This window comes from Odontesthes bonariensis, chromosome 2 (genome assembly GCF_027942865.1).
Source record: "Odontesthes bonariensis isolate fOdoBon6 chromosome 2, fOdoBon6.hap1, whole genome shotgun sequence".
NCBI lineage: Eukaryota > Metazoa > Chordata > Actinopteri > Atheriniformes > Atherinopsidae > Odontesthes > Odontesthes bonariensis.
In genome coordinates this window covers 43595199-43623047 of record NC_134507.1, presented here as the reverse complement: position 1 = coordinate 43623047, position 27849 = coordinate 43595199, and the positions used below count along the sequence as shown (strand labels likewise).

At 41.6% G+C, this 27849-nt stretch overlaps 1 protein-coding gene across 1 annotated transcript; it reads right to left on the bottom strand.

Moving 5' to 3' along the window:
* Positions 1-160: 160 nt before the first annotated feature.
* Positions 161-27584, bottom strand: kcnk18 (potassium channel, subfamily K, member 18). Its single transcript, XM_075485939.1, has 3 exons — positions 27356-27584; positions 26998-27141; positions 161-1200 (listed from the first exon to the last, which is right to left on the bottom strand). The coding sequence occupies exons 1-3, from the start codon at positions 27582-27584 to the stop codon at positions 374-376; spliced, it is 1200 nt and encodes a 399-aa protein (XP_075342054.1). The 3' UTR covers positions 161-373.
* Between the last annotated feature and the right edge of the window lie 265 nt (positions 27585-27849).

Here is a 27849-nt window from a genome sequence, read left to right as displayed (position 1 = left end):
TAAACTCTGTTACATGTGTTCTGCCATACTAACTGCAGTAATTAGGTCATCTGTCATTCAACTGCTTACCTTTATTTAGTATCAAATTACACTATTTGGTTTAAAATTTGCTAGGCATATGGAGTCAATTAACTCTTCAGTAAACCACATTTATTTTTCTTTTGGAATTGTACTGTCAATATGCAGGATTTTGATATCATCATAGTATTCCTTTTGTACATGACATATACACATGCACGCTTTTTATTTTTCACATACAATAAGCAGCACAATGAACAAACTGATAAAGCTTCAACAAGCATCAATGGTGCCCTGATTCAGTAGTACAAGCTTGTACAGGTCTTGTAAATGATAAAAATAATCTTGTAATGACTTAGTTATTTTCTTCATTTTGGAAAGTCTCCACCTTACCCCTGCCGATGAACTTGATGCACTTGCGATAACAACATACAATTCGCTTTTGGCTCAGCTTAAAGGCCATGGACATGATAGCCATACCACCAATGATGAAAAGTGAGGTAAGCATGAAGTACTTGGGATGTTTGGGTACAATGTCACCAAAGCCAATGGCAGTGAGTGTGATGAAGCAGAAATAGTAGGAGTCAAAGCCCTCAAATTCGGTTTCCCACAATGGCAAAATCAAACCACCAAAGCAAATGTATGCAAATACGACAAAAAGAATTAGTATAAAGGGTACATCCAGCGTATCCATTTCATCCCCTATGCCTTTGCAGTCCCCTTTGACATATTCTGTAGGTGGTGGTAGCTGCTGGTCCAGCTCTGGGCAGGAGAGGGCTCTGAGTAGTGGGCCCTTCTGCAGTAAGTTATCCCTTGACACAATCTTTTCAAAAATGGCTTTGTTGTTTTCAAGTTGGATGGAATTATGCCGTACACTTGCCTGGCTGTGCAGTACCTGCCGGATGTCGAGGGGTTCACAGGTTACTACATCATGATTGAAAACAAGGGTACCATCCATGAGGGCCCGATGGTCTGAGTCAAGTGTCTTCTCCCGAGTTTTCCATGGTGACCAGGTGTGGGAGCAAAGAACTTTGTGGATGCGAATATAGGCTCTGGACATCACCAAAGCAAGAAAGTCTCCCACATCAAGGATTACCAGAAGCATGAGAGGAATACCCATCATAGCGTATAAGACACATGCTACCTTACCAGGCAAGGTAACTGGATAGATCTCCCCATATCCTGCAACAACAGGGAAAATAGATATTTTAACTCAGTGAATAAGGCTCAGCTAAAATTCTTCAGTAGAATAGATACTGTCCACCTGTAGACTTGGCCCTCATGCAACAACCATTCGTACAAACAGATTTGTTTTTAAATCATGCGTATGAGTGATTTAAGAGAATTTTTTCGCATTCACCAATTTTGTCGTATTTTAAGTTTTCTTTCAGGTACTAACAGAATTTACGAGTGGTCCAGACCTGTCGCAGGAGTTTCATAAAATAGTCTGCTGTTATTTGAATCAAGTTTGCTTGACTAATGGATTGTATATTTAATTACTTTGAAGCAATCATAAATAAATATAAGGAAGTGTAACCAGCGGCTGACTTGCTACTTTAAAGAGAGCGTGTGTTCCGAGACCGTGTAGATACTCTGCGGAGACAGACGAATGGGTGACATCGTGATTTAGATTGCCAAGGACTGTGCTGCTGCAAAAATGCAGCTTGCTAGAGCCACAACTTCCACCACACGTCCAGGTCTGCATCACCCTTGGATTTTTGGCCACGGAAACCTTTCAGAGGGAGATTGGAGACACATCGGGTGTGTCCCAGTCCTTGGTCATCAAAACTCTCATCAGTTTATCACCCATGGTACATCAAATTCCCATACACCGCTGTCGAACAAGTACAAATTAAGAGGGACTTTCATGTCTTTACTGTTATTGGTAATTCAAGCTTGTGCATAAATTATGGTTTTAAATATGAATTTACTAATGCTATATATATGATCCCTGTGAATTGTTGATTGCTGAAACTTAAATATGTAATATTTTGGGTCACTAGGGGGTAGAGAAATAGTTAAGATCAATGATCACATTTTAAATTATTCAATATCATCACATTTTAAGCCAAATACAAAGTGAATGCAAAGTTAATGTAATACCACCCACACATTATGGACAATCATTTTGGAGCCTTGGGTTTTTGACATTTTGTTCTCTTGGTATTTTGGAGTCAGAGGACAAGGGGTAGGTGAATCTGTCTGCTTATACAATTTACCGTGAGCAAAGGAAATGTTAGAGATATTAATATGAAGGAAACATAATTTTCAAAGAATTACTTGAAATGAGCATGACTTAGTAATGTCCAAATGTCTTAAAGCATGTCCTATTGTTATTTGGTTACAAAGATGACACGGTTGGATTGTGTTTGTGCCACTTCACCACAGTATCTCTTTTCACTCAAAGCAGATTTTTGTGAGTCACTACAGTTCAGTTGAGCAATAGAATACATGTGCCCATCAATACTGAACTGCTAACTGACTTTGAATTTGCATTTTTTCCAGTATATTCCAGTATAAGTAATTTTAAGACATTATGTTCCATCACCATAAAATTCATGCCTGCCTGACTGTGAAATGAATTATTAATGATCAATTAGTTAATGTTTCTTTAACAATCAGACTTCCCCGTTTCAGCTTTTCAGCACTTCATTTGGTATGTGTGATGATATCTAACTGAAAAACCTGGACGAATCTATCGAATTTTAGTCAACTTGAGGGGGAAGTTTGTTTTTTGTTTTTTTAAACCTGGACCTTATTTCTGGTATAAAATACGTTCATCGACTCACCGATAACAGTTTGGTGAAAGTCGGCGTCCTTTGGAAGATATTTAGCTCACTCAAGATCCGTGTATCCATATAACTAGAGCTTTGAGCTAACAGTGCAATAGCGTTCATTCATCTTAAAGTATTGGTGAAATAAAGACAGATAATGCCTTATTTAGAGGCTGTATTGTCTATGCCCTGTTATCTCCCGTTATATGGATATACGCGGATCTCAAGTGATCGAAATAGCGTCCGAAGGACACTGATTTTCACCAAACTGTTATCGGTGAGTAGATGAACATATTTTATGCCAGAAATAAGGTCCAGGTTTAAAAAAACAGAACTTCCTCTTAAAGTAAAATGAGAATATTTGCGTACCTAAATCCTAAAAGTAAATATAAGTTTATAAACATACACAAAGACTACAACAATTTAAGAAATGCTGTAGTTTCAATTAGGGTACAACAATGTAAAATTCTGAATTCCAGTTCGACTTTTCGAAATCTAAATCAATTTCACTTTTAGAAATCTGAAAGAGAGCAGTGAACATATCACGGTCTAAAAACTTTATATTGACAACAGAGACATGATCGATTTTCCCAACTAACAGGATGGCATCAAAGACAAGGTGCCTCTAAATCGCGAAGAAGCTTTTTGTGGTGATGTAAAAGGCATTCTCCTCTCAAAGTGCCTTGTCTTGTGAGAGTTGTGGGCTTCTTGTTGCTTCTAAACCATTAGCCATTAAGGAACATCCTTTTACCACTTATCATGTATTGGAAACTAACAAATGTAATAATGTATATTTTATGTGGTGATGCTGTTCAGCAGGATGTGACTAGATAAAATGTATAAATCAATCACAAATAAGTAACTACAAAGTAAATATATGTGCCCAATGAGAATAGTTAATATAAATATGATCACTGAACTCTTGGTTTATCTAATGGAAAAACAATCATTACATTACATTACATTACGGTAATTTTGCAGACGCTTTTATCCAAAGCGACTTACAATCAGTATGTTCAACCTCGGTAGGCAAAAGAACTTCAGGTCACAAGAAATCATAAGTGCATTTCCTTCCAAAACCAAACAGCTAAGAGCATATTTAGTGCTAGAGTAAGTGCAATAAGTTAGGTACCTAGACAAATGGGGAAAAAACCGACAATTTAGAAAACAGATAAGTGCGTAGGAAGCTGGGACGAAACAGTTGTCCTAAGAGGGCGGATCTGGGTAGTGTTTCCTGAAGAGGTGGGCTTTCAGCCTGCGGCCAAAGATGGGCAGCGACTCAGCTGTTCTGACATCAGTCGGGAGATCGTTCCACCATCGGGGTGCCAGAACAGAGAAAAGCCGTGACCGTGTCGATCGTGCGCAGGGACCGCTGAGTGACGGGGCAGCCAGGCGCCTTGAGGCCGCAGAGCGAAGCGGTCGTGCGGGGGTGTAGGGCTGGACCACAGCCTGGAGGTATGAAGGAGCTGTTCCTTCCACTGCCCTGTAGGCCAGCACCAGAGTCTTAAACTGGATGCGAGCAACTACAGGGAGCCAGTGTAGAGAGCGGAGAAGGGGAGTCATGTGGGAGAACTTGGGGAGGTTGAACACCAGACGAGCAGCAGCTTTCTGAACAAGCTCCAGAAGTCTGATGGCAGAAGCCGGGGTGCCAGCAAGGAGGGAGTTGCAGTAGTCCAGGTGGGAGATGACAAGAGCCTGGATGAGCACCTGTGCTGCCTTGTCGTGAGGAAGGGGCGAATCCTCCGGATGTTGTAGAGGAGGAATCGGCAGGAACGGGTCACTGACGCGATGTTTGCCGAGAACGACAGTTGGTCATCCAGGGTCACACCCAGATTCCTCGCGGTCCGAGTTGATGTCACCACGGAGTCATCCATGGTGATGGCCAGGTCTCAGTATGGGCAGGCCTTCCCCGGGAGAAACACCAGCTCAGTCTTCTCCAGGTTGAGCTTGAGGTGGTGCATCGACATCCACCCTGAGATGCGTGCCTCCACTTGGGTGTCAGAAGGGGGAAAAGACAGAATCAGCTGGGTGTCGTCTGCATACCAGTGGTAGGAAATGTTATGGGAGTGGATGACAGAACCAAGAGATGATGTGTAGAGGGAGAAAAGAAGAGGACCCAAGACTGAACCTTGCGGAACCCCAGTGGGTTCATATACATTTAAATACATCAAGAGGAAAGTAGTTATGTGAATCACAGATGTGGAGATTAACACAGTTTGTAGACATTGAGGATGTCATACCAGCAGGATGATTCATGGGCTAGTTTTTATTGTTTCTAAAAGATGCTCCGACAAGGCTGACAACAAAAGGTGCAAAAATGCTGTGAGGTTTTATTTCTCTCAGTCCCAGCATTTGTAATTCATGAGCCTTCCAAAACTGTTCCAACAAGAGTTTCCAAAGATAAACTGCTAACAGTGCACTGGCCCATAAAGCCTAACATGCAGAGAGTACAGGCCTGCTAGTCTTCAAATACTGCAACCTTAAAAAACAGCTGCCATTGTAATGTTGCAGCCTGGAATCTTTAGTTCCTGGCCTGCTTCTTGCTCTGACACTAATTGCCTCAATGATATTCACCTGTGCCTGATTAACGTTTGCTCTCTCCCACTCTGCACTCCGCCTATATCAACTCCTTCCTGCCAGAGATCCCTGCCAGATTATCGCAAGCCTCACAGCCAGCAGATGTCTAGCCTCACCTCTCTACTTTGTATTCCTGATTTCCTGTTCCGACCTTTACCTGAATCAGCTTTGTGGATTATAACCCTCTGCTTCCAGAAGACCTCCCTGGATCCTCAGGATCATACCAACCTTGGATTACCCCTGACTGTCATCTCTGGCCCTGTTCTCCATACCCTGGAGCGGACTCTGACCATCACGGATCCACATCCTTATTGGAGGATTATCTGGACTCCAACTACCTTCAACTCCTACCAGCACCTTTGATCCAATAAACCTTTTACCACTAAACTTGTGTCTGGTTGAATTATCGGGTTTTCTGATCTGGTCATTACAGTATAATCTGGCCATGATGAACCCGTCACCAGCACAAGAGTGGTGCACTGGAGTTGAGCGATCCATTTCCAAATTAAAGAAGACTGTTTCTGACATGATGGTTTTGTTGCGTAGTCCTCCTCTCCCTACTAACCCTCCTCCAGCTCCACCTGCACCTTCCATGCAACCAGCTGTGCAGTACAGATCATCACCACTTCATGAACCTCGTCTCACACCACCTGAAGTTTTCAAAGGCGAACCCTCACAGTGCAGAGCCTTCCTAACACAGTGTGAGATCCATTTTGAGCTGCAGCCGTCTTCCTTCCCTACCGAGAGATCCAAGGTAGCGTATGTTATTTCCTTGCTTTCTGACCGCGCTAAGTTATGGGAAACGGCTGAATGGCAAAGAGACTCAGGGATTTGTTATTCTTATAAGAACTTTGTTAAAGAACTGGCAGGAGTTTTTAGCCCAGTATTACCTGACCGAGAAGCTGCCAGAGGTCTGTTTTCGATTAAACAGGGCAGATGAAGAGTCACTGATTATATTATTGATTTTCACACTCTGGCAGCAGAAAGTAAGTGGAATGAAGATGCACTAATCGATGTGTTTTACCGAGGGCTGTCTGAGCAGATCAAGGACCAGCTCACTACTCATAGTACCCCGGAGACGCTGAAGGACCTGGAGGACCTGGCTACTAGGATGGATCTAAGGCTGCAGGAACGGAGAAGAGAGACTGGCACCTTCAGAGGCCTTCCTTCTGGGGAACTATTTCTTTCCTCCTCTGCATCTCCTGAGGTACACAACTTGGTTACCATGCCTACACAGGAAACAGAAGAACCCATGCAGATTGGGCGTACCAAACTTTCACCACAGGAGATGGAACGTCGCAGGAGACTGAAGTTATGCTTCTACTGCGGTTCCAATGAGCATACCATTAACCGCTGTTCTTTAAAAGGACAAACTCAGTAGGTGGTGGGAGGTTCCTACTGAGTCATTCTCTCGCCAAGACCCTCCCACTCCTTTCTATTCCTGCTGAATTTAAGATAAATGGCCGTGTTCATAGTTTCCCTGTTTTTATTGATTCTGGAGCAGATGCTGAGTTTCTTGACTTGGACCTCGCCAAGTCTTTAGGGATACAAAACTCTCCAACTCAAAAGACTCAGAAGGTACTAGACATAGATGGTCATGTAGTTCATCAGGTTACCCATGAGACTGAACCCATTCATATGACTATGGGAGGTAATCACCATGAAATAATCAAGTTTATGTTAATCAAGTCGCCCGACTTGCCAGTTATCTTGGGGGCATCCTGGCTTAAGCAGCACAACCCCCATGTTGATTGGGTCAAAGGAGAAATCAGGGGCTGGTGTCAGAATTGTTTGCTGTCCTGTTTGCGCAATGCTCCCATTCCCACCTGTTTGTCAGAAATCGAAGAGAAATACCCAGACATTTCTAAGGTCCCCATCGAATACCATGATCTGAGGGAGGTATTCAACAAACATAAGGCCACCTCGTTACCACCTCATCGACCGTATGATTGTGGCATAGATCTTCTTCCTGGGACCTCTCCTCCTAAGAACCGCATATACCCGTTGTCAGCTAATGAGAGAACTGCTATGCAAAAGTACATCAGTGATGGTCTCAAGGCTGGCATTATTCGCCCCTCATCTTCCCCTACAGGAGCCAGCTTTTTCTTTGTTGGCAAGAAAGACGGTTCCTTGCGTCCCTGCATTGACTATAGGGGACTAAATGACATAACAGTGAAAAACAGATACCCTCTCCCACTCATGAACACCGCCTTTGATCTCATTCAAGGAGCTGAGATGTTTACCAAATTAGATCTGAGAAATGCATACCACTTGGTGAGGATAAGGGAGGGGGATGAATGGAAAACTGCCTTCAATACCCCAACTGGTCACTATGAATATTTGGTGATGCCTTTTGGCCTTACGAATGCTCCAGCGATCTTTCAGGCTTTGGTCAATGATGTCCTCAGAGATGTGGTTGGACAGTATGTCTTTGTCTATCTAGATGACATATTGATTTTTTCTAAGGACCTAGAGACTCATAGACAACATGTTAGATCTGTCATGCTTCGCCTTCTCCAAAACAACCTGTTCATCAAAGCGGAGAAGTGTGAATTTCATCAGTCCACTACTTCCTTCCTTGGTTTTGTCATTTCTCCTAACAGAATTACTATGGATCCCTGTAAACTGTCTGCAGTTAAGGACTGGCCCATTCCACAAACCCGGAAGCAACTACAGAGGTTTTTGGGGTTCGCCAACTTTTACAGGCGTTTCATTCGCAATTTCAGTCAAGTTGCAGCCCCTCTACATGCCCTAACCTCATCTAAGACCAGATTCCTGTGGAACGAACGGGCAGATGTTGCCTTCACCAAGTTGAAGGATCTGTTCACCTCTGCGCCTGTTCTCCGTAGCCCAGATGCCGCTAGGCAATTCATTGTTGAAGTGGATGCTTCCAGTGTGGGTGTAGGGGCTGTTCTAAGTCAACGCAGTAATGATGATAAAGTTCACCCTTGTGCCTTTTTCTCCAGAAGTCTATCTTCATCAGAACAAAATTATGATGTCGGAGATCGAGAACTGCTGGCGGTCAAACTGGCTTTGGAGGAATGGTGCCATTGGCTGGAGGGAGCTGAGACACCATTTTTAGTTTGGACCGATCACAAGAATCTCGAGTACATCAATTCTGCTAAGCGACTCAACCCTCGCCAGGCCAGGTGGGCATTATTTTTTAGCCGTTTCAATTTCACTCTTTCTTACAGACCTGGCACGAAGAACATCAAACCCGACGCTCTGTCCAGAATACTGGAGCCATCAGCTAAGGAACAAGCTAGTGAGAGTGGAGGATTTATTTTACCCGATTCCGTTCGACTGGCAGTCTCTCGGGTGGGGTTGGAGGAGTCTATCAAGAGCTCTCATCGACTGCACCCGGTCCCAGTCACTTGCCCACCAGATCGCCTGTTTGTCCCTAATCATCTCCGAACTAAGGTACTCTGTTTCTGTCATAACTCTCGTCTGTTTTGTCATCCTGGCCTAAGTAAAACCCTGTCTGTCATCCGGGGACGCTTTTGGTGGCCAACGTTATATTCTGACACTAAGGACTTTGTTGCTGCCTGTCATACCTGCTCTCAGTCTAAGTCTTCCCGCAGACCGCCAGCCGGACATCTCAGGCCTTTGCCCATTCCACACCGACCTTGGTCTCACATAGCCATGGACTTCATAACTGGACTGCCTGCGTCTAATAGCCATACCATTATTCTCACTATTGTGGACCGGTTTTCCAAGATGACTCACCTGGTTCCCCTCAAAAAACTCCCCTCGGCCAAGGAGCTTGGTGGAGTCTTGGTCCGAGAAGTTTTCCGTTTGCATGGACTACCTTCCGACATTGTTTCTGACCGGGGTCCTCAATTTGTGTCTCAGTTTTGGAAGGAGTTCTGTGGTCTGTTGGGGGTCAAGGTGAGCCTCTCATCTGGCTTTCATCCCCAAACTGACTGTCAGTCGGAACGTGCTAACCAGGAGGTTGAGGTGAAGCTTAGGATGCTTTGTGAAAAGGATCCTACCAGTTGGTCACAGAATTTACCTTTGGTTGAACATGCTCTAAACTCTCTTCCATCCTGCTCCACTGGCCTGTCTCCTTTCTACACAGTTTATGGATTCCAGCCACCCGTATTTTCCATCCAGGAGAAGGAAGCCAGGGTCCCATCTGCCCACGCCGCTGCTCTCCGCTGCCAGCGGACCTGGAGAAGAGCCAGAAGAGTCCTTCTTAAAGCGGTCAGTGTTTTCTGCAGAGGTGCTGACCGACGCCGCATCCCCGCACCTCAGTACACTGTTGGGCAGAAGGTTTGGCTCTCTTCCGAGAAACTACCTCTAAGGGTGGAGAGTAGAAAATTGGCTCCTCGTTTTATCGGACCCTTTCCTATCTCTAAGGTGGTTAACCCAGTGGCAGTTCGTCTACAGCTTCCTCGCACTCTACGCATTCATCCCACATTCCACGTGTCCTGCATCAAACCATATGCTTCCTCCTGCCTCTCGCCCCCCTCCAGGCCCCCTCCTCCCACCCGAATCCTTGATGGGGGGCCGGTCTACACCATCAATCGCATTCTTCGGTCAAGACGTTGGGGGCGTGGCACCCAGTACTTGGTTGACTGGGAGGGATATGGACCTGAGGAGCGCACCTGGGTTCCTGCTAGACACATTATTGATAAGACGGTCATCAGGGAATTCCATCGCCTCCATCCGGATAAACCTGGTGGTCCGTCGGGTGCCGGACGTTGAGGAGGGGGTACTGTAATGTTGCAGCCTGGAATCTTTAGTTCCTGGCCTGCTTCTTGCTCTGACACTAATTGCCTCAATGATATTCACCTGTGCCTGATTAACGTTTGCTCTCTCCCACTCTGCACTCCGCCTATATCAACTCCTTCCTGCCAGAGATCCCTGCCAGATTATTGCAAGCCTCACAGCCAGCAGATGTCTAGCCTCACCTCTCTACTTTGTATTCCTGATTTCCTGTTCCGACCTTTACCTGAATCAGCTTTGTGGATTATAACCCTCTGCTTCCAGAAGACCTCCCTGGATCCTCAGGATCATACCAACCTTGGATTACCCCTGACTGTCATCTCTGGCCCTGTTCTCCATACCCTGGAGTGGACTCTGACCATCACGGATCCACATCCTTATTGGAGGATTATCTGGACTCCAACTACCTTCAACTCCTACCAGCACCTTTGATCCAATAAACCTTTTACCACTAAATTTGTGTCTGGTTGAATTATCGGGTTTTCTGATCTGGTCATTACAGCCATCTGATGAGACCTAGAGGCTGCACTTAGACAAAAGGCAGCCGTAATATTTTTTTGGAGCTTAGCTTGTTGGTATACTTCTCGGTAAGTAATGCAATGCTCTGAAATGACCACACCTTGCTTTAAACACTTTAATCTTCATTTTGATCTCAACATCTAAAAGAGTCATGATCGTGAAATGAACAACTGTGGTGCTAGTGCACTCACAAAATCAGAAATGAAAAGACACACATGAGGTATGAGGTTGTATGAGGCTATAGGAGCTTGTAATGACTATGATTTCATTAGGAAAAGTTAAAGCTTTTATATTACATATGTAAGTTTGCTGATTCCATATTAATATGACAATGTTGATCCATACAGCAGAACATAAAATTTGGTTCAATTCAATTCAGTTTTATTTATATAGCGCCAAATTACAACAAATGTCATCTCAAGGCACTTAAATAACATAGTCCAATTCAAGCCAATTGGAATTCAATTCATTGTAATCATAATTATTTTCAAAATAATCCAATTCATTCATATAGAGCCAATTCAAAAACAATTTCCTAGCTAAGGAAACCAACAGATTGCACTGAAACTTGTCTTCAGTCCAATCTCCCGTCCTGAGCGTGCCTGAGGCGACTGTGGAGAGAAACGACTCCCTTTTAACAGGAAGAAACCTCTGGCAGAACCAGACTCAGGAAGGGTGGCCATCCGCCTCGACCAGCTGGGGTTTGAGAGGACAGAAAAGAGGGGACAACAAACACTGTAACACCATTCAAAGGATACCTGTTGGAACAGGGAAACACAGTTAATGAGCACAATAATGTCACATGTACATAACATAATTTGAGAAATTAAAAGGGGGGAAAAAGAGAGTAAAGTGAGGAAAGGTGTGACAGATGAGGCCCCCCAGCAGTCTAGGCCTATAGCAGCTTAACTATGGGATGTTTCATCGCTAACTATAAGCTTTATCAGAAAGGAAAGTTTTAAGCCTGGTCTTAAAAGTGGAAAGGGTGTCTGCTTCCCGGACATTTACTGGCAGCTTATTCCACAAGAGAGGGGCCTGATAACTGAAGGCTCTGCCTCCCATTCTACTTTTAGAAACTCTGGGAACCAAAAGTAAACCTGCAGTTTGGGAACGAAGTGCTCTGTTAGGAAAATATCTTACAGTGAGATCTTTAAGATATGATGGAGCTCGGTCATTAAGAGCTTTATATGTAAGGAGAAGAATCTTAAATTCTATTCTGAATTTAACAGGGAGCCAATGAAGAGAAGCTAAAGCTGGAGAAATATGATCTCTCCTGCTAGTTCTCATCAGAACTCTGGCTGCAGAATTTTGGATCAACTGAAGGCTTTTCAGAGAATATGTGGGACAGCCCAATAATAAAGAATTACAGTAGTCCAATCCTGAAGTAACAAATGCATGGAGCAGTTTTTCTGCATCACTCTGAGACAGGATGTTCCTGATTTTATCAATATTACGAAGGTGAAAGAAGGCAGTCCTAAAAAACCTGTTTTATATGCGAGTCAAAAATAGAGTAAAAAATAACTCCAAGGTTCCTCACTGTGGGTACGAGAAGTAAAAAAAATACCATCTAGAGTAACTATATAGCTAGACAATTTCTCCCTGAAACGCTCAGGTCCAAAGATAACGACTTCCGTTTTGTCTGAATTTAGAAGCAGACAGTTCTGAGTCATCCAGGTCTTTATGTCTTTAAGACATGCTTGTAGTCTGACCAACCTATTGGGTTCATCTGGTTTTATAGATAAGTACAGCTGAGTATCATCAGCATAGCAATGGAAATTTATGCCATGCTGTCTAATAATGTTACCTAATGGAAGCATGTATAAAGTGAAAAGAATCGGTCCAAGCACAGAACCCTGAGTAACTCCATGACTTACTCTGGTGTGTGAGGAAGATTCTTCATTTACAAGAACAAACTGAAATCTATCAGATAAATATGATTTAAACCAGCCTAATGCAGTTCCTTTAATCCCAATAACATGTTCAAGTCTGTGTAATAAGATACTGTGATCGACCGTATCAAATGCAGCACTGAGATCCAACAGGACAAGCACAGACACAAGTCCGCTATCAGAGGCTAAGAGGAGATCATTGGTAACTTTCAGCAGTGCTGTTTCTGTGCTATGATGCACTCTGAATCCTGACTGAAACTCTTCAAACAGATTATTTCTGTGGAAATGATCACAAAGCTGAGCTGCAACTATTTTTTCAAGAACTTTAGACATAAAAGGGAGATTGGATATAGGTCTATAATGAGCCAACACTTCTGAATCAAGAGTAGGTTTTTTAAGTAAAGGTTTAATTACAGCAACCTTAAAAGTCTGAGGTACATATCCTGTCAACAAAGACAGATTGATCAAATCCAATATGGAAGTGTCAATTAATGGGAAAACCTCCTTGAACAGTCTGGTTGGGATTGGGTCTAAAACACAAGTTGATGGTTTAGAAGAGACTATTGCTGTCGTTAGTTCAGAGAGATCAACTGGGCAGAAGCCGTCTACAAATCAGGTTCTAAAGATACTTCTAAAGCTGCTGTACTTGATGATACATCACTGATAATAGTGGGAAGGACTCCATCAATCTTCTTTCTGATAGAAACAATTTTATTGATAAAGAAGCTCATGAAATCATCACTGCTGAGAGTTAAAGGAATAACTGGCTCAACAGAGCTCGGACTCTTTGTCAGCCTGGCTACAGTGCTGAAAAGAAACCTGGGATTGTTCTTATTCTCTTCTATCAATGATGAATAGTAAGCAGTTCTAGCTTTACGAAGGGCTTTCTTATACGTTATTAAACTATCTTTCCAGACTAATTGAGGCTCTTCTAAATTAGAGGAACGCCACTGTCTCTCCAGCTTTCTTGCAGTCTGCTTTAAAGCACGCAGCTGTGAATTATACCAAGGAGCCAACCTCTTCTGACTGATTACCTTCCTTTTCAGAGGGGCAACATTGTCCAGTGCTGTACGCATTGAAACTATAGTGCTGTCAACAAGAGAGTCAAGTGTTGCTGGAGTAAAGTTTAGGTAGTCGTCCTCTGTCATATCTGCACATGGCAGTGAAGAAAAGGATGATGGAATTAATTCTTTAAATCTGGTTACAGCATCCTCTGATAGACACCTTCTATACGTAAATTTCTTCTCAGAAACTGTATAGTCAAGCAATGTAAACTCAAAGGTTATCAGAAAATGGTCAGATAAGACAGGGTTATGAGGGAACACTGTTAACTGTTCACTCTCAATGCCATAAGTCAGCACAAGATCAAGGGTGTGATTAAGGCAGTGAGTCGGTCTGTGAACACTCTGAGAAAATCCAATAGAGTCTAATATAGAATTAAAGTTCATATTCAGGCTGTCATTTTCAACATCTACATGAATATTAAAGTCACCCACTACAATGACTTTATCTGTACTCAGCACTAACTGGGATAAAAACTCTGAGAATTCAGACAGAAACTCAGAATAAGGGCCAGGTGGACGATACACAACAACAAACACAAGAGGTTTCTGGGATTTCCACTTTGCGTGGGAAAAACTGAGAATCAGAGATTCAAAAGAGCTCAAACTAATCTTGGGTCTGGGACTGATTAGTAACCCTGATCTGAAAATAGCTGCCACTCCTCCTCCTCTGCCTGTGGTTCGAGGAACGTGAACATTTAAACAGTCAGAGGGAGTTGATTCATTAATGCTAACATGATCCTCCTGCTGCAGCCAGGTTTCTGTAAGACAAAATATATCAATATGATGATCACAAATCAACTCATTCACTAACAGAGACTTCGAAAGGAGAGATCTGATATTCAGCAAACCACATTTAATAGTTTGATGTTTTTGTTCAGTTAAAGTTTTTGTTTTAATAATTTCTTTTTGCACAAGAGGATTTGCTCCTTTTGTGTTAATTGATTGGGTGGGTAGCAGCAGGTGGGAAGCTGCAGAGAAGTGTGTAAGACTACAACTCTGCATCCTGGTCTGAGCCCTGGGTTGTCATGTTTTAGGGTGGCAAATAAATTTATCCATATTTCTAGAAAAGAGAGCTGCTCCTTCCAAAGTGGGATGGATGCCGTCTCTCCTCATCAGACCAGGTTTTCTCCAGAAAGATTGCCAATTATCTATGTAGCCCACGTTGTTTGCTGGACACCATCTAGACCAGGGATTCTCAACCTTTTTTCAGTGATGTACCACTTGTAAAATATTTTTTCAGCCAAGTACCCCCTAACCAGCGCAAAGCATTTTTTGTTGAAAAAAAGACGTAGAACACTGTGTCAACACTGTCTGTTTTATTAAACATTGCAACTGCAAATAAACTGCATTCTCCTCAACTGTTTGCAAATGAAAATATATAAAAATAGCTTAAGATCTTTAAAAATAATAATAATAATAGCTTAGTTATAAATAAAGATTTGTGCACAAAATATAATCAACTTAAAGTGTCCTCTTTTAGGTCTATGTTTAAAACTGAATTTATAAACTCGATTGTTTACAAATAAACACATACAATCATTATATTTGTGCACAGAAAATGTTCACAAAAATGAATTTATGTATCTAATGTTCTTTAAGGATCAAAATAAGACTGACATGTCAAACTTACAGACTGTCAGCACTGATGACTGCATTGTTCTAGTGAGTGCAGTAGAATGCCGCATTTGGGTACCTGCCCCGCTGCCAGCTGTGTTTGTAAACATACCTGAACATACATGAACTTATATTAATTGATATTTATAATGACTTTTGAATTGATGCTATTTTTTAAATATATTTTTCAAAATCTCAAGTACCCCCTGGAGTGCCTCCAAGTACCCCAAGGGGTACGCGTACCCCCATTTGAGAACCACTGATCTAGACAACCAGCGATTGAAGGACGACATGCGACTAAACATGTCATCACTGGTCAGATGTGGCAGGGGTCCAGAGAAAACTACAGAGTCCGACATTGTTTTGGCAAAATTACACACCGATGCAACATTAATTTTATTGGCGTAACCGAGTGTCATTAATGCCGACGTGAATAGCTATTGTATCAAAAGGCCACCGATGCACCATGGGGGATGTGGTTTAATGCAGGCAAAAGAAGATGAATGTCCAAGCTGAATTTTTGCATTTTCTGATGATTTATTTCAAAATAATAAAACAAACAAAAGAACAAAGAAAACCGTGCCTGCTGCTCTCTCCTTTTCCCTGGTAAAATAAAACATTGACCCACCCAGGTGCATGCTGGTACTCCAGGTGCCTACCTACACAAATAGCCTCAGGTGCCCAGTGTGACCCAATTTCCAAAAATATTCAAAACAAATAACTAACAAAGAATATTAGCAAAAAACCCAATCTAAATAAAGCACTGCAATTAATCAAATAAAGTTACTCATAATTAACTAAATGAATTTACAACTAGAACCAAAAAACAAAAACAACAAATAGCTCCTACACTCCGGCCCCTAATTGTGCATAATATCACAATTACAGTCCTCTACAAAAAGGAGCTATTTCTGGATCTACAACTTTGAGACAGACCTATTCTACACGTCATAATAGCTCTAAATGGACCATCTTCCTGATGAATCTGCAAAATAAAGCACATTAATTAGAGAAAAAGAAAGAATCACCGGATGTTTAGATTCTGCTGGCAATGCTGCTTTATTCAACCCCCACCAACTCTGAGGATTCCATCATCCAACATTTGGGTATTTATTTTCATTTAAAAATGTTATATACGCCATCAGAGTATTCAATGTGTTTGACAGTGGGGAAGATAATGAAAAGATGGATGCGGTGCTTAGTAAATTTGATGCTCACTGTCCCCAAAAAACGGGACGTACAAAAGATATGTTTCAGACACCGATGTAGCAGCTACACAAACCCTTTGATAGTTTCCTGACAGGCAAAAAGGACAAAAGGTCAGAGAAAGAATTATAAGAGAAACAGAGCAGACGCTTCTCCAAAAGAAAAGAGGGGAAGAAAGGAAAATCTGTCAACGTAATGTTGGATCCTGATCTTAGTGACGCTTTCTTTTTTGGCATTGTGAAAATTAACCAAAACAGAAGCCAGAACAAGAAAATAAGGTCACAGGTGTCATGATCATGCTTGGCTGTGGTGTGAACAGATTCAGCTGGGCTGAACAGATTTCCAGGAAGCCTGGTGCGGAGTCTGGTTGGCTCCTGCTCTCACACTTGTTCCTCGTCTGCCCTCATCAAGACGAAACTTAATAAGAGTAAATGTGAGTTTGGAGTTCAAGAAATCCTCTTCCTTGGAGGTAAGCTGTCTGCACAAGGTGCCAAGCCTGACCTAGAAAAAATAAATGCAATACAGAACATTCTACGCATCATGGGAATGGTCAACTTCGTAGGGAAATCCATTCCAAACCTGACTGCTAAAACATCACACATGCACCCCACTGACTGTGAGTTTAAATGGGAAGTCAAACATGAACACGAACACTGTCGGGGTGGGACGGGGTGGTTTCTCTGTGGGTCGACAGGTAGCATGTTGAGGGGGGTTGCCGCTGTGTGTTCACGAGGGTGATGGCTCTGTGATAGAAACTCTTAGCAGCTTCTGGGTCTTAGGTTGAGCAGATTTTCCAGTCAGCCCAGGGCATGAGTCTGGTTGGCTCCTGCTGTCCTACTTGTTCCTCATCTGCCCTCGTCAAGACGCCTTCTAAAAAATCTGCAGATTGTCTCACTACATCAGTGGTGATCTGGCTGACTTCTGTGGTTCTTTCCAAGTGTCTTTACCATGTCCTCCTATGTTCCTAGTATCTATTCCTCCATTGCTCGTTGTACTCTGGATTTACAAGCTAAAGGATGTGGCTCTCCACTGTGGATTCCGAGACACCTGCCTGCTCACCCCACCATTGACTCAGTACCTTCTACACCACAGCCAGCATCCTCCCCCTCCACTCTGGAAACCCACCTGGATTCAGTAAGGACAAACCCTACTCTACACTTGGACAAATTACTCTCTCTGATTCACTCTAACCATATTCCTCTCCTCTCAGTCACCCGTTCCCCTGGATCTACTCACCGCTGCATCTCCCTTTAACTAAACCTCGTCTTTTACTCAAATCCCTCTGTGTAAGCGTCTTGTCTTGGGTCCAATTTGTGAGTCAGCCTAGTTCTCGCCGTGACACCGCCTCTGTGCTGCCTTCCTCACCACCACCTCAATGTCCGTATGACGAAGCATCCGGGGTTCTTGTAGAAATGAGCGACTCGCTAAAAGGAATCACCATGTCAGATCAGATATATAATCTTTTTTTCCCCGGGTGTTAAAGGGATAGTTCGCCTCTTCTGACATGAAGCTGTGTGACATCCCATATCAGCAACATCATTTCTGAACATCTTCTTACCCCCTGCTGCGTCCTGTGAGCAGAGTTCCAGCCTCGTTTTGGTGTTGATGAAGGTAGTCCGGCTAGTTGGCTGGGGTTTAAAAAATAAAGCGTTTTGCTTCTCAAAACAATATGCGTTCAAAAGAGTAATACATTTGCATCACAAAATCGTTCTCCAGGAAAAAGTCAGACCTCACAATCGCTTGGCCCTATTTGGCTCTACCTTCGTATCACTAGACAATCTGATTAGACAGTAAACAGCAAACTGGCAACTGATCAAAGCTTACGCAATATATTATAAATGCAGAGAGAATGCCGCAAGATAAACATAATAAGCTTGGTAAAAAATCAGGCTCATATGTTGTGGAAGTCTTGCTAAATGAGGACTGTGATGAGACGTATTTGTGTTCCTCATATTCTGTCTTTTGCTGAGGGATTCACTTTGGAAACCATGACTAGAGGGCTGGATCTGGCGGTGGATGCGGAGGCTGGGAGTGGGGAGAACACTCTGGTTGTTACATCTGTGGGTAAAACTGTCACAGGGGCCGTGACTGTCTGTAGACCAGAGGAGGGAGGGAGAAGGACGGGAGGAGAAGGACGGGGGGGGCCAGGAACCCACAACAGACTACATGACATACGGTCATCCGCACATACTGAAGTTGTTTTGAAAAAAAAACAGAACAGATGCTTGAACTGAAGTGTAGTAGTCTATTTTGAGCCTAACTGAAAAATGATGTGTCATTCTCACTACAGAAGAGAAGGAACTAGTTTTTCTATGCGATGGTGGGGCATGTAGATCAGTTACACTTTATTAATACGGATTCCATAGCCACTATCTAAACCTTTTACCAGTCAGACAAGCATGAAAACTAAAGCTAAAATCTTAGTTTCAAGACAGTATCTGGCTAATATTCTGTTCTTAACTCCCTCCATTGGCTTCCTGTCCTTTATAGAATTGATTTGAAACTTTTAATGTTTGTTTTTAAAGCTCTTAACGGCCTCGCCCCATCGTATTTATCTGAGCTTTTAACGGTCCTGGTAGAGCTCTGAGGTCAACAGATCAGTTTCTGCTGGAAGTGCCCAGGTCAGAACACAAACCCTGGGGTGAGCGAGCCTTTTCCCAAAGCTGCCCCCAGGCTCTGGAATAAGCCCCCCGTCCAGCTGCGTCTTATTTCTGACCTGGGCCTCTTCACATCTAGGCTAAAAACCTACTTATTTAGGATGGCATTAATACCCAGTAGTATGATGACACTTTTATCTTATTCGATCTTATTTGATTTTGTTGTATTATATTGCTTTCACTGTTCTTTAATTGTTTTTACTTATTCTTCTTTTTATTTATTACCTGCTGTAAAGCACTTTGGTACACCGTACACTTGCACACTGCAGAAACGTCACACCACTTTATAAACCATCCGACAATAAAGTCACAAGCCTTACCATCAAAACCATATGCATGGTTCTCACATTACTGGCATGGGGACGTTACAAAACAACTTTATAAACAGCATGTCACTTACCGGTTGTTGGTATGCGCGCGCATGTGAAAGCCCAAAACAGTCAATGGACGATACTCCCATATCCAAAACAATTATCTTCTCTAGAAAAACTGCGTTCAAGTATTTAAAACATTACAACAGTATTACTGGGCATGTATTGTTGTAATGTTTTAAATACTTGAACGCAGTTTTTCTAGAGAAGATAAGTGCTTTGTATTTGGGAGTATCGTCCATTGACTGTTTTGGGCTTTCACATGCGCGCGCCTACCGACAAGAGGTAAGTGACATGCTGTTTATAAAGTTGTTTTGTAACGTCCCCATGCCAGTAATGTGAGAACCATGCATATGGTTTTGATGGTAAGGCTTGTGACTTTATTGTCGGATGGTTTATAAAGTGGTGCGACGTTTCTGCAGTGTGCAAGTTGTTGTTTTACGTGGAAGGTTTATTATTTGCCCCTTGGCCACCACGTATTTGGTTAGCATGACAGGCTGCGCAAACAGCGCAATCGCCGCACAGGGAGCGCCGATTTGCACCAGTCTGTGTCCTACTGTCAGTATTTGACAACCTCTAGCAATGGAAATGCGCTTCAAATGCCCCGGAGTTCCCCTTTAAGACGGCACTGACAGATTGATCTTCGCTGGAGTATTCAAGGTACCTGTCTCGGCCGCTCTGTTAGTTCTGCTAACTTGAGAAATTTAACCCTGGTAAATTTCTGAGTTCTAGTTGATCCTGTTCTCGTGTTCCGTCCTGGATTACCGCTGTTCCTCTGAGAATCTGTGTGCTGCTCGGCTCCGTTACGCACCTGACTCCTACTGTTGCCACTGGTCTGCCTCAGTCCACCCCGATTCCCCTCTCGCTTATTCTATCCCGGATCCAACCCTCATCTCCCCGTGCACACCTGCTACCTGGAAAAGTAAGCTCTATCATATCTGCAGATTGCATCTAACCTCAACTAGGACTCACCCGCTCCGATCTCTCCCCAGATCCAGAACCAACTTCTCCAGCACTATAAATAAAATCACCTCTTTGTATATTGGTCTCAGCGTCTGTTACTCAGTACTGTTCAACCTTGACAACCCGCGTAATCCTGATAGCCTTCCTTTGGAGGTTTTCCATGTTCCATACATGGAAGAAAGTCAACAAAGTTTAAAGCTAGGAAAACACTGGATGAATCCTTGCCAATTAGGGGTCCAATGCCTGTTCCAGCAAATGTTAAATTTCCAAAATGTTATGCAGGAAAAGGCATTCATTCCTTAGGTGTTCCTGTAAAAGTAGGTATAATCTCATATCATTGTGAGACTGGTCTCACTGTGAATCATCCATATACACGTCATATATGTACGTCATAGGCCATTTCAATAAATAATCAATGTCAAAGTCAAAGTCAAATTTATTCGATAATAATGATAATGTATCTGTCATGTGTCCTTGACCACACTGCTGCTGATTTCTCTGGAACTTATGCTCAGGCTGATGTAATGTGGTTATGTGGATACCATGTTTATCAAACCTTACCCATGAAATGGGATTGTGTGTGTGCCCAAGTTCACCTTGTTCATCTGACTTATATTGTGCTTGCTGGCATGCCCTCGTCAGAGAGGAGATGTTGGCAGGATCTGAGTGACCCCCATGATAGCATCTGGGGTCTAATGTTCCTCATAAGTACAAATGCAGTTTGAATGACATTTTTTATATTTTGGTAAACTTTGAAGGTCAAATACACTTAAAATCTACACACAACCAAGTGCAGGCAAAATTTAGACCAGGTTTAGACAGAAAACACAAACTTTGTGAACCTTTAAGTTCTTCTTCTTCAAGTAAAAAAATGAGGCGTACATTACACCATTAAGAAAAAAATTAAACAAAAGAGGCTGCTACTGTTATTGCCATCATTATAAACAAAATTTAAAGAAAAAAATAGGAGAAAACTGAAGCTTATCTGGCATCTGAAGAGGGAGTCCAGTTTGAAACCCCTTTTGTAAACCTTTCTAAAAAATAAATAAAATAACTCAGTACAGAAAATGCAGCCAACATCACCAAGAAAAAAAGCTGTTACGATTACTGTACTTCACAAGCTATAGGAGGTGCACACACAACCGCTCATTATACAAAAGAAAAAAAGAGTTGGGAGGGAACTGCAGCTTATCTGGCATCTGAAGAGGAAGACCTTTTTTGTAAAACTACCGTAAAACCTAAAAAAGGGGAGTTTCTGTAAGATAGGATTTCCACGTCTTTGGGCAGGCATAACATTCATGGGGTCAAAACACTGTTGCGTTTTTTTTCTCTCTCTCTCTCTCTCTCTCTTTTTTTGTAACGAGTAACTAAACCGAACAATGAAAATGTATCGGAGTAAAAGTATGCAATTAAGTTCGGAAATATAGTGAAGTAAAAGTGAAAGTTGTCAAAAAATTTTAAACTCACTTACTATACAACACTGTTAATTAGCACTGGTGGTTCTATACACCAGGCTTTACAAAACATGACTTCTATATGAATTCTGTGTATGAGACTTGATTTTGGGCACTATGGCTCTACTGTCTTTTGTCCGCATGTGTCATTCCATTCCTAAAACAATTTGTAACCTCCATTATCAGCAAATCCCTCTCTACTCAACTAGCTTTGTTGGACAAATCAGATTACTCGCTTCCTAATGGTGCAGAATTAGAGGGGGATATTGCTGATACTATCTCAAGTGTAACAGCCTATGAACAACATACTGAAAATCAATAGAAGTGGTATAGCTGAAGCAAGTTATACTGCATATTGTATCATTTAAAATTGTATATACATTTTAAAATGACCAGTACAGCTAATGCTATCGAAATGAACAATTATATATCTATAATTGAATGAACAAATATGAATTGAGAAAATTTCTAAGAATTCTTAATATTTTCAGATTTATTTTGTTGTCTTATTTTTATTTTTTTACAGATTTTGTAAAATCAATCAACTCTTGTGTCAATTATTTCATAGAACTGACAACCACAAATATTGCTGCACCAGTTTTATCAGTCCAGGAAATCTCACTATATATTTAATCACTTTAGTCTTACTGGAGGCTTGCAACGGTTTTACTGCTGCAAAACATCTGCAGCATCTCAGCTCCCAGTCTGTGCTAGCATTGGAAAATTGTGGTTTATCATTCATATGAGCCTCTGATAGCGAGCTAAACTGTACTGTCAACATAATTGATATAGACACAGGGAAGGAGCTGCTTGTTTTAATGTAACCCTATTTGGCTATTAAAGAGTAAAGTTGGGTACATGGTTTCTGTGTCAGTCAAGCCCTTTTGGACTCTACAGATACACAGGTATACTACATTTGGTTAAGCTGTGCAGAAGCTTCCCCTGAATGATCACACAATCAGCCTACAGTACATCGTACATGTGTGGACAACACTCCTTTACTCAAAACAAATGTCCCTGATGGTCTGCCCCTTATCTTCTTGGTCTGGTATATTATTCTTCTGAATGGAGATTCATCCAGACACATGCGTAACACTGCACTTGGTTATTCACATATACAAAGGATACAAATATTTAGACTGGATATGGTCAGCTATGAAGGGAGCTGGTGGATGATCACTGACTGCTGCAGATGATGAAATGTATGTCATACATGCCTTGCACATGCAGAAACTTAAAAATGCCATAAAGGAACTGAGGACTCAACTAGGTACAACAGCAAATCTATAAGAACTTAAATCCCTTATCTTCTGCCTTATCAGTTAATAAACATTTAATCGATTTGTTTACTAATGACAATTAACTTATTCTAAACTTATCATTAAAAAATGCCAACAGACAAGATCATTCAATTGGCTTTATTTCTTTAAAGTATTTTTGGGGCTTTTTATGCCTTTATTGGATAGGACAGTGGAGAGAGACAGAAAGCAAGGGGCAGAGAGAGGGGGAACAACATGTAGCATAGGGCCGTCCGATGCGGGATTCTGACTAATCCAACTCTGTTTAGATTCTGGGATTTTTCATCTCACCAAGTCATTGTCACTCCTGCTGCCCACGGTTGGATCCTGCTCAATAGTTCAACTCATCTCTTCATTGTCCATCATACTCAAACTAAGAGTATTCTGATCGCATTATACTGCGGGTAAGACATTCAGCACTCATAAGTGCTTCATACAACCCCACAGAAGTCAGGAAGATCAGGGAGTGCATCTGTATGTAAATTCAGCAATCTTTCTCACTATTACTAATGTGTCATCAAGTACAGCAGCTTCAGAAGCATCTGTACAAACTGGTTATGTTACAGTTTAGTGGTGGAAAGAAGAGGATCCAAATGTGGAAATCAAACCAGAGGCTTAAGGAAATTCGACTGGTGGTTTATTTTATTTAAAAAAAAAAGCGGCAAAGCTGGAAAACCATAAACTAAACTATTAGAATAGAGCAGAGATGCTCATTGCGCGGCTCCTCAAGCTTTAATTGGTGGCTCGCATAGTAGCTTATAACAATATGGTAACAATAACAATAAATTTTTTTCAAATAACATACAGCGAATACTGCACAGTATTAAGTATTTTTATTAAGTTTGTGTTTTTGTAGTATTAAGTTAGCCTGGGAATTCCCATGCTGCTTTGCGCGCGATTTCATTCACACTGCAAAGGCAGCCTGGAAGACATTCGTAGCGCCCCATAAAACGGCTCTAGGCATTCGTAAACCACGCCTCAAATACGAGAAAATGCACACCTAGTTCCCAGACCACCATCTCATCGAGATGTGGACGCGTCAGCCAGGCCAGTATTAAGTATTAATTAAGGCGTTTCCTAAAGGGGGCACTGTTAAACCTGGCAACGCAGCCCGCTTAAACCACCTTCACACATGACCGCAGAGCACGCTAGCTCCTTTAGCCAGCGCGAGATGCAGGCACAATGGATCGGTTTTTAATTAAAAAAGGGCAAAAACCAGCACAAAAACCATGCTCATCTTGAATGTCTCACTATGATTACAACAACAAACTACAAATACAACATGAAGAAAGTCAAGAACATGCATGCCAGCTTCCGCTCATCCCAGTATTAAGGTAAATATGGTCTTAATTGAAAATGTATTGGCTGTGTTGTTTATTTTTTTGTGGGATGTTTTATATGTAGAAATGCATATTTGCAAAAGGGGACTCAGTATGTTGTTGTAAAAGTGGCTCTAACCTTGATTTTGCTCTGCCAATGTGGCTCTTGTGAAAAAAATAATGAGTATCACTGGAATAGACTAATACAAACGGATAATAAACCGTAATTTAAACCAATAAATATAAAATACTGAGATTATAAACTGGGAAACAAAATACAGACGAGACGAGGAAAACGAATCCAAAGGCTGAAAATAAACAAACCCTAACAGATTCATGTTTAGACTGGTTTGTGTCATCAAACTCCCTGACCTGAAAGCAACAGTCACTTAATCTAAACCATCAACTGATATTTAAGACCCTATCCCAACTAGGGGTGTGCCGTATCATTCACAATACCATTGGACTTCATTCCAAGAAAAGGAATGACATCTGTGTGGTATTTTGACTTTAGAAACAAAGACGTGGATCAGACCACTATCTTTTGCAAGACATGCAAGTAGGTTGTGTCCGGTAAGGGTGGAAACATGTTGAATTTGTTAAGCCACCTAAAACACAAACATCCTCTGCTCTATGAAGAGTGTATGCAGATTCGAGAGACTTCAAAGAGTCGGGGACTGCAAGCAAAAAACCAAACCAAACTAGTACAGCACGGAATGGCAGAGGCTCTATTTAGCTGTACACTTTATGACAAGTCAAGCAAATGGTGGAAGGACACAACCAATGCTGTAACTTATTGTGCGGCCAAATCGTTTGTGAAGTTATCGAGATATTTTAGAAAAATATCGTAATATCATTTCATAGCAAAATTGCCCACCCCTAATCTCAACCAAAGTATTCAATCAATCAATCAATCAATCAATCAATCAATCTTTATTTATATAGCGCATTTCATACCACAGGCAACTCAATGTGCTTTACTTAAAGTGTATTCAAAGGGTGTTTTTCCCTTAACACTTTCATTTGGATTTGGTCAATCTATTTTCTTAATCAGATAGATTCAAGTTTCTTCATTTAAAAAAAGAAAAGTATCTGCGCACCAGAGGCACATTTTTGAGCTTCAGCTGGGTTCTGTGTATGGACCAGTACTTTTCATTTTGTACATGCTTTCATCCGGTTATATTGTTTGACAGCATGACAGCAAGTTTCCATTGCACACAGATTACAGTCCATGTTAAAGCTGCGGTTGGCAACTTTATTTTAGTCATATTAGCTTGAACTGTCATGGGATTCTGGAAGCAGAATATTAAATAGGCTGTTTAGGAAAAATAACGAAATCTGTAGCTCCCTCTGAAGCCTGTAATCATGCTTGCAAAAACCGAGCGCTCCCGGCTGTTTTTAACCAATCAAGTTAGGGTGGAGGAATCCTACCTGTCAATCACAGCTTGTGCACACGCTGCTGAGCGTGAGTCTGCCCCAGCTTGTGTGCGCTCACACTGGTGTGAACTCACCTGCACAACCTCGTCCACAGAGGGGGAGGGGTTTGGGGGGCGATTCGGAGCTTGTTAGAGGTTGGGGGAGGGACCTGAAAGTTGTATCAGTTCGAATTTTCCGACTTTAGACTCGCAATTTTGAAAACCTGCCGACTGCAGCTTTAATTATGACATCACTGCTTTGGTCACATGGTCTTACTGTTTCTCTGCTCATCCAGCCAATCAGTCTCTTTTCCATTTTTTGTAATTCTACTGTCATTCTCCATCTAGACCAGGGGTCGGCAACCCGCGGCTCCGGAGCCACATGGGGCTCTTTCATCCTTTATGCTATCCAAAAAAGTATCCAATTGAAGTGTATTTTATATAAAAAAAAAAAATCCATGGCTGTTCTTGGCTTCAGTACCAAATGTTCAAAATGCGTTCATTACATAAATAAAATAAAATTTTCTCTGTAGCATTTCATGGATTTCGTAAGCAACACACAAAGCATAAAGGTAAAAAACAATATCTTAATTTTAAATGTCAAAAAGTATTTGCAGCCCCCGGTGTTTTCTTTTCTGGCTCTTTGAGTGTTAAAAATTGTTGCAAAATTTTCTCACTGCCAAATTTTCCTATTCTTTGTCCAGCAAACTTTATTTTGATCATTTGGACACAAATAAATTTGTGTCAACCAATCATTTGATTTATCAAATTTATCAAATTTTACTAAAATTTTCTGAACAAGTTCTTCAAATTCTCTGGTGCTCATGACTTCATATGATTTAAGTCAGAAATTATTTATGTCATACAGTCAAGCATATTACAGGTTTAAAAAAAAATCTAATAAAACCAAATAATAAAACAGTGAAAATAAAGAATGTGGTTAATATCTTTAGGATAGTTGGACCAAATGTGGCCCAAGTTACAGTGACTTGTGTTGATAATGAATGATATGGTACTGTTGGTCGTTGAGCCGTGCTATACATATATAAATAGATAGATTGGATTTATTTGTAATTCTTTGGCTTTTTACTGATATTTGGAGTCTGCAGATTTGATCATATACTGACTTACCAACTGTTGTGAATACAGTGCAACAGAAGAACATGGAGCCAAAAAAACTCCACCTGCTGGGTCTCTGGAACCATAAAGAGTTAAACTCCTTCATCTTTGCTTCCACATCGTTCACTACACATTCATGTGTGCAGGAGCTGTTACCTGAAATTAAAGTGAAAAAATTTGAGCGAAACTCAAATCGATAAAGGTGAGCCATCCGTAAATAGCTGATTAATTAAAAGTTACTTTATAAATGAATCTTAAATAAGCATCGATCAAATGATCACATATTTGACTGGCAATAAATTCTATCTTGTCAAATTATTCCAAACACAATTAACAAGACTGTTAAAATGGATTATTTATGCCAACTTACTGGTGTCGTTCTGGACGATGTAGACAATCTCACCCAGAAACTGTCGGTACTGCTTCTCAGTGGTGGAAGGGCTCCCTCCTTCAATGTACTGGAAAATGAGCGCACCAAGCGCTGCATAGGCAACCAGAGTGCCGCACAATACAAAATGAGGAAAGAATGTCCAGAAACGCTCTGCACATTTTTTAGACTCGTTTTTAAGGCTCATTCTTTTCTTTGCTGCCACTGGCATCTTTCTCCTCTCGTGTCTGCGTGTCACTTGTTGACGAGTTCTGTCTGTCTGCCGCGAACTGCTGGGGCGTCGAGGGGCCAGTCACAGGAAGCTACCGGATATTATAAGGACGTGTAAGAGGGAGCGCCGCTCAAAGAACAATATGCAATTTTCTTTCAAATTAAGCTGATGAATATTAAGAATAAGAAGCCATTCTCGACACCTTTAAACTTAAGCTGAAAATTTCACAAGAACAACTTGAATACGTTTTTGAAGCCGCTGTAAA